Source organism: Mytilus edulis, chromosome 7, assembly GCF_963676685.1.
Source record: "Mytilus edulis chromosome 7, xbMytEdul2.2, whole genome shotgun sequence".
Classification (NCBI taxonomy): domain Eukaryota; kingdom Metazoa; phylum Mollusca; class Bivalvia; order Mytilida; family Mytilidae; genus Mytilus; species Mytilus edulis.
The window spans coordinates 28,966,661-28,978,752 of record NC_092350.1 but is presented as its reverse complement, the minus strand read 5'-3'; the positions used below and the strand labels follow the sequence as shown (position 1 = coordinate 28,978,752).

The window sequence follows — 12,092 nt, the reverse complement described above, 5'->3', positions numbered from 1 at the left end:
ACTTACTAAAAACAAACCATGAATGGTTATGATACAGCATATGAAATATCAATAATCCTATCATGAGTATATACATACACATAGACTGAGACAAACGGAAATATGTTGAGGCAAATAAATTGAATTATCTCCGCATTGACAACTTGGACAGAAATTATATTACTTTATCGTACATTTATTAGTAAATACAGTAGTTCTGAATATTTGATAAACAGCCTGCTGTTTTATCCATATCGCGCAACTTTGATGTGCACCCTTTATTACACCCTATCCTTTATCGCACTTTTATCACAACCCTACTATATATTTTTTTTAATTTTTTTTTTACATTTACTCCGTTTTAATAGATGCAAGCTTCTTCAGAATTTTGATTTTCTCAAAATGGGTCATAAATGAAAGGTCATTCGGACGTGACGCAATTTATTAAATGACGTTATTGTTTGGAATGTGACGTCACAAACGTCGAGTTTTCATATTTCTGACACACGAAATGCAACTATACAAAAAGAACTCAATGAAATACCATACAAAAAAATACAAAAATAAAACAAAAATGAATTAAAAAAATATTTTTAAAACAACAGCACGCAAATTCGTGCTTCGGATGAGTATTTGAGAATGTTCTTTTAAAGCTTTCAAAACAAGACAAAAGTAGAACTGAAGGTAACCCAGGTGCTAGGGATCAGAAAGCAGTTCATATATACTCTCCTATTTAAATATATGATAAAGCGAATAAAACATGGCAAAATCCGTAACACATGCCATATCACCCTCGACCAATATCACCCCTCGGGCCTAAAGGCCCTCTGGCTGATATTGGTATATCAGGATTATACGGCATATGATACCGATTTTGCCATTTATCATTCTCTATTTTACACATCCTCAGGAAGTGTTCTATAACATTTAAGTTAATGTTATAAAACACTAGAAGATGAATCAGCTGTTTATTTCTATCGATATTTATTTGAGTGTAACATAGCTTATAAAGAGAAGCTTGGACTCTTGGTGAGATTTATAAAAAGCTATATATGATGAATAACAAATGAATAAATACAAAATGTATTATTATATTGTTTAAAAATAATTACAAACATAATGTTCCAAAAATATATTCTCATATGCATAACTTAAGGTAGTGTTTTACAGTTACATAAAAGCTCATAAATATCCGTCTACCAATTATCATTAACATCTGTCTTTCATTTACGGTGGAGGTCAATGAAACATAGACAGACAGGCTGATGGGTATCTCGACATCTATAACAACAGGATAATTCCTGTAAACTCAAACTTATAATAGCAAACACTTTATTTTTCAATCATTTAAAAGATATTTTTCTTATGCATTTCTACTTACTCGATTATAATTGTGTCCATTAGTTTGAATTTGTCTGTCATATCTATAAAAAATTAGAAATAAAACAACTTGTAATTATTAAAAATGTAATGTGAAGTTTTTCATCATTATACAGATCAGAGTCAGAGGTCAACAAGTATCTGTCAAAGAAATGCCGAAATGTATATGGACTGTAACAAAGGTTTTTAACACAATTGTTAGACAAGTATTTTTAAGTTCATTGGGAGAAAGCAATTTTGTTGAAGCTATATGCCAATTTTTTGGAAGCCTCAATTTGTTTTTGCGAAAAAAAAACGACGAAATATTCAGACAGAGATTACTTATTATACCAACTTTTTTTAACAGATTTAACAAGCGATTACACATTTGAAATAAAACAAAACAAATAAAATCTTTTTAGAGAAGGTCAAATTGGTATATTTGAATTGTTAACTTCTGTTTCTATGGGATTTGAATGTTTAATTAAGGTATATAACTTATGATTTTATTTATCTTTTATACATGTTTTACTTTAGTATGAAGCTTCAAAATATTTGTAAACTTTTAAATAAAAGATAAATTTTCATTAAACAGTCGACTGTGGTAGGTGCAAAAACACATTGATTTTTTCTGCGCATAAGCACAATTTCTGCACCCCACCCACCCCTAAACAAAAGTATACTTTGAATCTTTGTTATCCCTTCGATGGCTTCCATTTTTACGATTGCAAAAATAAGTTATCATATCAAATGTGCAGATAATGTTGACGACCTAGGTTTCTGAAATAAGTCTATAATAAAGTCCATATGTAAAACAACCTTAGAATCATAACAAATCTGCCTTTATCCTTTGAAAACGTGTCTGCCTATCATACATAGTCATTGTAAATGATACTCACTTAATTTCGCATCCCATAATGAAAGCTCCATTTTAAGTTTTTCAATCTGCAATGTCATTTTTCTTGCACACAGGTCTATAAACATCACCAAATGAAAGGATCTTTTTATCAAAGGTACATTCAAACAACAATCTATTGTTCTACAATCTGATGATATCATACATAATACAGGTCCATAAAGGAATGGAAGACTACCGGAAGCTGAGGAACAACCTTCAACGGAGAATACAAGTAAATAATATTCAACTATAACATGGGCGATATTCCGTGAGATATTCTTTGGTGAAACTGATCTCTGATGTTCAATATTTTTTATTCGTTCGAATATTTTTAACAACTGAGAAATAGAATGGAACACCTGCCGTTACGTTGAACTTTAAATTCTCAGACACACCTTGAAAGGATGTTACATCTTGAACTAAGAAAAGCTAAGTACGAAATTGACAACCTGAAAACATGTTTTCAAAATTTTCATAGTTTTGCAACCTCACTGATGGAAACTCTTATTTCCTCTAAAACATTATGAGAACAGCAATAGTCTAAAATTAAGAAAAAATAAAAATGAATTTTAATCCTAAACAAATCACAATTCTGCATTTTGTCTTTACAGTGCATTTTCTGTCGGGAATGTCCAGTAATTTGGTACATCTAATAACCAGCATTTGAGGTATGTGTCTCCCGTGTAAGAGGTCGAATACAAAATATGTGTGATAAAACCGAATCTCGAGTGTTTATTCAAAATACATTTACGATAGGCAACAAAAGCAAAATGAGTTTAGATTTTTGTAAATACAGTTTCAGATTTGACAATCTAAAATATCCGTAATATTTCTAAAGAGGCAAACACATGCAGTATGAATGCAAATAGCGTTGATGATGCTTATACGACACACACTTCCCGGCATCACTGATTTATCACGTGATTATCCTGCAGTCTAACTGACAATATTACAATCTTTTATAAATATATTTGAAAAAAATCTAAAGTAAAATAACAAACTTAAATGAATTGGTCAATTGACCACAGCTGAGGAGACGTGGCCACACTATCTCCATGAAACCGAGTAGGTTGAGGTGAGACTATAAATTTGATCTGAATTTTAAAACCTTTGATATAAGGTATATGCCGCGTGATAATTATTTCAGAAATATATTTCCTCCACCATGCATTTACATAAGAACTATAAAATAGTATTACAATAATGTATCATATTATATTAAATAGTTAGAATTCCACCTAGAATTACCATTTGTCCATCCATTTCTTGAAGGCTTGTAAATCTGATCATGGGTGCTACACTGTGTACTTTGCATATATTCTCTGACTCCACTTTGTTCCAAGACTTGTAGAATATTAGTTGCTGGAAGTTGTTGTACAAACTGTGGCAATTTGTTCTGTTTTAGAAATTTTTTCAAAGAAAAATCTGTTAAAAGACAAATTTGTGTATCATAAAAATTAAATATCTATATATTTGAAGGTAACACACTAACTTTAAATATTCAATCATAAGAGGGATGTTAGTTCCAAATTTTGTTGTGCTTTTCAACGCGAGTTTCCAAGGATACGGTATAACTTACCTAGCACCTTTGCATAATACTAGCTTGTGTTTCCCTGAATTTAAAATAAAGAGTTTAAGGATAAATTGGCTTTTTTGGCTCTATAAAGCTTGAACTATAAAAAAAAGTTGTAAGATATGCATTCATGGTGATAAAATGATTGTATATGTTCATAGTGACCTTCACATTTGTATTTGTAAATAGATAGGAAAACCATAACATGACTGTTTCAAAAATGAAGTTTCCAGAGATGCAGTTAGTATTCATATAGCAAACATTTCATTTAAATTTCATATGTAGAGCTGATCTCATTTAAGTGCAGGTCTGCCAAGGAATCAGGCATTGATGAAGCATGACAAACAAAACCCACTCAAGTTTACATCAATTTAAGTTCAAAATGTATAATGAACATTCGTTTCCTTTACCTGTTCCTGTATTTCAAGTTATGATTTAGTTGAAATGCATTAGAAATTAACAATTAGGAGGAGCTTACACAGTAATTTGCTACCATTGTAACAAAAAAATAAAGATTTTTGAGATTTCCCGAATTTTCAGGCACACAACAAACGAAAGACATGCAATTTCCACTTAAAGACTAGCACTCAAAAGGTTTCTCCAAATATACTTGTATTGATGATTAGTATTTATGATACCTGACATGGTTTTGTTCCAGTCGCAGATTGAATATGGCAGAAACGTGTCATCCAGTATTGTAATTACAGAACATTGGTCAGCTTCCAAACACTCACTTATGTTTAAGTTAATCAAATACTTCTTTTCCCCTAAGAAATTGTGAATGGAATAGCTGAAAATATTTAAATACATTATTTATTTAGAATTCATTTAATCATTAGCTAATTTAAACAAAGTGCTGCTTTTTAACACCTTAAAAATGAAAAAAAGTGTGATTTTGCAATAGCAGTATAGACAAATGAAATTATATATAAAACGTTATTTTTTATGAACCTGTTTAAAATACCAAATACCATTCGAAAGCATATGAGTTTTCCTTTATCATTCGTCAATATTCGAATGGTACAATTTCCAACAAACTATAAGCAAAGTCAAGGACGACCAATTTTGTATTTGACACTTTGTAAGCATTTTGCATATACTGTCTTTTGAATAAAACAAGAATGTGTCAATAGTACACGGAACCCCAATCGCACTATCATTTTTTATAATCAGTTGACCGTGAAATTGGGGTCAACACTCTAATTCGGCTTTAAAATTAGAAAGATCATATCATAAGGAACATGTGAACTAAGTTTCAAGTTGATAGGACTGCAACTTCATAAATAAAACTTCCTTGATAAAAAAAACTTTAATCTGAAGCGGGACAGACGAACGGACGGACGAACAGATGGACGACCAGACAAATGGAACGGACGGACAAACAGACCAGTTATTATAATGCCCATAAATGGAATTTAAAAAATGTATTAGTAACATTTTAATCTTTGTCGTAAGCAATCGTTTGCGTCATACGAAGGTGTGTTATAAATACTATGAAAAGCAAACTGGTCTCTTGATGATGATAATATTAAAGGCAACTGTAAAAAAGGAAAACAATACGTTACACGTAATAAATTTCATGTGTCCGGAAAAAAATGCCGCTCAAAAGGCTGTATACAGACAAATATCATAATATTAATTGCAGATTAAGATAAATAAAAAAAACCAAAAAAACTAGAGGCTCTTAAGAGCTTGTGTCGCCCACCTTGGTCTATATGCATTTTAAACAAAGGCCACACATGTATTCATGACAAAATTGTGGTTTGGGGATGGTGATGTGTTTGAAGTTCTTGCTTTACTGAACATTCTTGCTGCTTACAATTATATCTATCTATTTTGAACTTGGCCCATTAGTAACAGAGGAAAAAAATCGTAAAAATTTTACAAAAATTTACAAAATTGTTAAAAAATTACTACAAAGGGCATACCTCCTTAAGGGGTCAACTAACAATTAAGGTCATGTTAAACTATTTGTAGATCTTACTTTGCCGAACATTATTGCTGTTTACAGTTTATCTCTATCTATAACAATATTCAAGATAATTGCCAAAAACGGTAAAAATTTCTCAGCAATTACCAATTCAGGGGCAGAAATCCAACAACCAAATGTCTGATTTTTCTGTAAATTTAAGTGCATATAGATCTTGACTTGATAAACAATTTCACCCAACCAGAATTGCTGCAAATGCTTTGGTTTCAGAGTTTTAAGCCAAAATTTACATTTTACCCGTATGTTTTATTTTTATCCGTGGCAGCCATCTTGGTTTGTTGGCCGGGTCACACCACACAATGTTTAAACTAGATACCCCAATAATGATTGTGATTAGGATTGGTTCAATTTGGTCCAGTAGTTTCAGAGGAGAAGATTTTTGTAAAAGTTAACGACAACGGACGACGACGGACGATGAATGACGCCGGACGCCAAGTGATGAGAAAGGCTAGGTGAGCTAAAAATATGTATGGATAATTGTTTTTATTCAATTTTGAAAAATATTTTTTCTGAATTTAGAGCAATTCTAAAAGAGGATTTTTGAAATTTTCTGTTAAAATTGCTCAATTTTTTTTAAAATTTTTGCTTTTGATACTGCTTTATGTTATTCTGATCTACAATGAATAATAGTTCTTCAGAAAGAAAAGAAAAACAAACATCATACTAGAACCAACACAGGGTATTTTGTTTTATTGTTCATAAAATTTTAAAATTTGCATTTTTCACCTTTGAACTTGAGTAAACAAACTTTGCAGCGTTCAAATTATTGATGACCGTTCAAAACAGAGAGTATAAACATAAGCTTTCGGATTATATATAATATAGCCATAGTTAAGGTGAGTGCATTCAAGTCCTTACGCATCATTTAGAGAAAATACTCGCATTGTATATTTCGTATAAAACAAAAGCGAGAAGTAGAATATAAAAGAAAGGAATATTTATAAAGCAATTACTAAATCTATTACTAAATATACCCAAACCAACAATTCACAAAACATCATGTAAATAACGATATGAAACAATTTATACTATAGAAAATAAAATTATGCATAATACTAAACAGATCAATTTCAAATTAAAAAGGATTATAAATGTGTCATTAAAACCACACTCCGACAAGTCAAAGTCACATCTACTTAAGTGTTGCCATTATTGACATCTTCAGGTCATCAAACAGTTTCAAGGATTGGGTTTGTGGCTTGGATAAATAAGTGTTGGAAGTACACGTTCACAGTTCTTTCGAAATGTGTAACACTGTATTCCATAGTCATAGATAGGACAAAATGAATACTTACTCCATAATCAACATATTCCCCAAAGACACTCGATGAATCGCTCCTAGAAAAAGATATTTGTAATGTTTAAACTTAAGTTAATTGATCTAACCTAGAAATTCAATAAAAAAAATCTGTTCCTTTTTGAAAATCAGGTTTTCTTGTTTAGCTGATCAAAGGTTCTGCTCATAGTTAATCTTTCTATTCTATATTTTTTATGTAAGTAAAAAGAAAATAACACAAAAAGAAGTAAAATCGTGCATATACACAATTTAGTTGTAGGTTTTGTTTTGCTGTGCACTTCCTAAGACCCGTGAAATGGGAATTTCAACTACAAATCAATACAAATCATTTAAAAAATTCAAGTTATATAAGGTTAAACAAATCATCTTGTACAGCCCACGATTACAAAAATCCGATTAAAAACCAATAGATTTAAACATTCAAAACATTTCAGAAATAACACCAACAGTAAACACCTTAAACAAATGATGCAGATGCACTGGAATATATAAGTTTTAAGCGTTATTCACATCATGTTGAAAGTAAAGTCTGCACTATTGTAGTTTGAAAACACTTGGCTTCATATGCCTTTTACTTAAGATCAGAAAAAAATATAAAATACGGGTCCTTGCATTATACAACTTATTGGGATTTCACTGATAATCCAATCATTTTCAACAGTAACACTTTGAACATTGCAAAACCAAGGCGTGTGTGTGTGTTTTTTTTTTTAATTCAATGAAGTATTTATAAATGTTCATAGATTTATTACACTTACCAAATTTAAAATCGAAATAGACAGTATCCAAATTGTAGTTTTCTATTCCGAGTTTGATCCTATTTGAACAAGCATCAAGAAAGATATATGCATGGAAGGATCTCTGAAGTGGTTTAACTTCAAGACAGCATTCTATCTGCGAACATGCTTTTGTTATATGACATGTTACAGGATCATTTAGAACTGGTAGTCCAAGTTGATACTTACAACCTGCAATGCATAATAACATATATATTTTTGCATTAAAAGCAGTTGTACATTTGTAATCATCGGAGGAACGACAGGAATGCTGAAATGCAATGGTCACGCTAAAGTGCGATGGTATGATGCGTTCGTTGATGTGCTATGCCAGGTCTAATGCATAAGCTGCTGTGCGATGGTATTATGCGTATGCTGATGTGCGACGGTCTATATGACGCACGATGAAAGACTTCTAATCTTCAGATGTGCAATAATACTGAAAAGTCGCTTTTATAGTAGGTTTATAGATTTGCATTCATTAATTGTGTATGTGTGTCCTTAGATACAATTGCATATCTTATAGGAGATCGTTGCTCTTTGAAAATTATGTGTAAAGCTGAGTAAACAGTTTATCTTTACTTCGTTCTTTTTCCATGTTAGGAATATGTTAGATGTGTTAAAGTTTAATGAAATTTTAGTACAGCGAAGTTGAATTATTGTGCGAAGTGTTGATACATTAGTAAAATAAAATAATACGTCTCTTCTTTGACCGACGTCTACAAAAAGATGACCTGTCCGATGCTCGACCACGATAAACATTGCTAAAATTAATATGTTATATAAATTTCGTAAACATCTGGCAATAATGTGCATGAAAAGAAAGACAAAAATACAGAACTTAAAGAGATCAATTGTGAAATTTGAGATGTAACGCCTGGTATATCTGTACCCCCTGCATGGCGTTACTCGGGGGATAAAAAAGGAAAATAAAAAGATATTTATGAATTGTAGTAACTATACATAACTTTGCAGATTTGAAAGAGATTTGCTTTGATATAGTCAAATAAAAGCTTAGATCAGAAGATTGAATATAAGAAAGAACTTACCATTGTTCCAGCCATTTTCATCAGGAAAATATGGAGATATCTTTCTGTTGCAAGAAACTGATTCCAAAAACTTAGTTATTTCCAGCTGCTCTAAGAAAATATCTACTGCAAATTTTGGCAACGACATTTTTTTCTGTACAACATTTTGACTAAAATTTTGCAACGAAAAATCTGGAAAAAAAATAAATATATCGAGTAATGCAAATCCTACAATTATTTGGGTTCGTTTTGCATTTTTTTTTTTAATTCAGATGTCAAATTCTGCACGTTTATATCTTTTGAATTTATTTTTTTTGCATTTATTTCACATTAGTAACTTGCTTTAGATTTTTAAATTCATTCACATTCCTTGATATCTTTCTCCTGAATAATAATATCTTAGTTAACAGATAAACAGAAACATTTGGAGTTCTGAACTATTCAACCTAGTCTGTACTTATTCTCTCAAAATAGGAGTTTTAAAATGTACAAATTTGCTGATGGTAAATACGTGTACATGTAATTTCTTTGTATTACCATGTTTTGAAAATCCCTGGTCAAGACTACATACTGGCTTTGGAATCAACACATCTCTCAATAATGGCAGCTTCAAAATGCAAGATCCTTCTGTTTCAAAACATACACTTAAATCCATATTCAATAAAAACATGCGCTCCCCTTTCATATCTTCTATACTATATCTAAAAGAAATGACAAATGAAACGTTTGTTTAACAAGTAAGATCAAAAATGATAACCATGCTAAAATGAATTTTTGATCACTCACATACGTCACGAGTTAACACTCTAACTATGCAAAATAAATTTCAGCCGATTTCTGTGTTCAAAGACTAATAACTGCTACAAAATTAAACTGATCAAATAAATCTTGTGGATATGCAAATCTTGATTTAATATCCTTATAATGTACAAAAACTAATGTCATCATTCTGCATAGTTTCAGTAGTGTTGCAATGACAAATGTATTTATGCCAACATTCTTAGTACAAAGGAAGCAAACAAAATACCGAACTCTGAGGAAATTATAAATGGAAAGTCCCTTACCAAATTGCAAATTCAAAAGCCGAAACATATCATACAAATGGATAAAAAATGGTGGATTAAAACTGGTTTTATAGCTTGCTTAACTTCTCTCTTATATAAAGGTCGTTTAAAATTTGATTTTATCGACAACGATGAGTCAACAAAACAAGCAGACATAATAAGTTAAAATGACAAAAAAGGTGTACAGCAGTCAATATTGTGCTAAAAACTTAATCACTACAACACACAAATATGTCAACAAAGAAAAATAAAAAAGATATATCGACAATGCCTATTAATAAAAACGAAAAACAAGAAAAATTTGTGTTTACCATAGCACAATAACACAATTACGGGATGTATAAGTACCAAGCAACGTCAAATGAATATTAGCAAGCATAAACTTAACAATAAAAGTAAAAATCATCCCTTCGTAAATTTTACGGCCGCCTTCACGAGTTGGTTGACCCTTATGGAATATCCTTTTCATATATGATAGTGGATATGTTCCTAATATCGTAACTACATAATAATATGACCTACCGAATTAGACTTGCTACCATGTTTGTATTAAAATAAGCAATACAACAGATGCCACATGTGGAGCAAGATCTGCTAACCCCTTCCGGATCCAGAGCACCCCATTTTTTTGTTAGGGGTTCGTTCGCTTAGGCTTAAGTTTGCTATGTTGTGGTTTGTGTGCGATTGTTTGTCTGTTTGTCATTTTTTTTAGTGCTGGTGTCGATTTATGAGTTTGAACGTCTCTCTTGTATCGTTCGTCCCTCTTTGATATAAACCTATTTCATCATATTTCTGCTCCGACAGAAGTGACGTTTTAAGTCTGAGTAGCAGCTGCAAGCCCTTGAACACCGAATAAGTTGAAAAATGCATATTCAATATGCAGATACCGTAGGTATATTACTAATTAGGTAGAGAAAATTGATAATTTCAAAACTAAAAACGTCTCATTTGTCAAATATGCTGGTATTGAGATGTGACCGTCTATGTAAATTCGAGGTATAAGTCTTAAAATGTAAAAGAGGAAGCCCTGTCTGTTTTTTTTTCTATTAATATAAAGTTATTGAGGATATTTTAAGGGAACAAAATCAGTAAGGTTTGATTGTTAATAGAAATAACTTCATTAATATATCTGAATGTGAAGGTATCTAGATGCTTTGATCTTCTTGTTTTTACAAGTGCCGTAAGGAACTCCGACTCATTGAAAATTAAGAAAAGGTCGGCAAAGAGAGGTTCAAAGTTCGTTCCCATTGGAATGCGAATAAATTGTTGAAAAATATGTTGTCAATAAGAACATCAAGCATACTGATTACTTGTTTCTTTTGGGTAGCATGTTTTATTTATTTTGTTCACAAAATATGCCCTATTAGGCGAGTGACTTTAACCATGAAATTAAAATTTTAATGCACCCACCTAACACACTGCTAAATTGTATTTGAAAGCTACACATCTGTACTATCTGTTTTGCCCGGTCGTTAAAAATCGTACGGTGCAATTTCCGTCAAATCAAGATTAAGGGCCAAGGACGAATAACTGCATATATTTCTAAGATTTAAGCTTGATTGCATAATTTGACCTAAAACATATACATTTATCTAATTTTTTAGCATACACATATCGATTCCCCAAGATATATTTTGCTTTTGGAACAATTTTCATTTTTTTTTAGGATTTATGATGAATTTCAATTTTCGTGAAATATTGCGCATTTAACCTCTTATTTTTTGTTCAAAATGTATCATGTAATATAAAGTTCATATGATTTTTTTGAAAATTTTGTGGTACAAGAATTAGAAAATGACATTTTGTTTAGTAATCGCAAAAAATGGAATGTTTTTTCATCATCTTTGACCTTGATTTAACAGAAAATGCGACGTAAGATTTTTTTACGACCGGTCAAAACAGAAAGTACAGATTAATAGCTTTCCAATTATATATAATACAGCCGTGTGTTAGATTGGTACATAAAAGTCGTTAACTAAGCGTCTTTTTGAAATAAGTCACTCGCCTATATGGTACCTCAAAGTAATTAAGTCATATAGTGCGGTGACAGAAGTGTAAAAAGTCGTCTAGATTGCGAGTTTAATCTCCCCAATTAACACATGGCTAAAAATGGTCTTAACCTAAAGAC

The 12,092-nt window shown here is 31.2% G+C and overlaps 1 protein-coding gene across 1 annotated transcript in view; it reads right to left on the bottom strand.

Moving 5' to 3' along the window:
- Positions 1–766: 766 nt before the first annotated feature.
- Positions 767–12,092, bottom strand: part of LOC139483066 (uncharacterized) — a 37,657-nt gene continuing 26,331 nt past the window's right edge. Inside the window, exons 15-22 of the mRNA XM_071267094.1 lie at positions 9,438–9,601; positions 8,922–9,092; positions 7,855–8,064; positions 7,095–7,137; positions 4,448–4,599; positions 3,485–3,661; positions 2,238–2,450; positions 767–897 (exon numbers count right to left, since the gene is read on the bottom strand). Coding sequence (XP_071123195.1) covers positions 767–897; positions 2,238–2,450; positions 3,485–3,661; positions 4,448–4,599; positions 7,095–7,137; positions 7,855–8,064; positions 8,922–9,092; positions 9,438–9,601 — 1,261 coding nt within the window. The remainder of the gene's footprint in view (positions 898–2,237; positions 2,451–3,484; positions 3,662–4,447; positions 4,600–7,094; positions 7,138–7,854; positions 8,065–8,921; positions 9,093–9,437; positions 9,602–12,092) is intronic.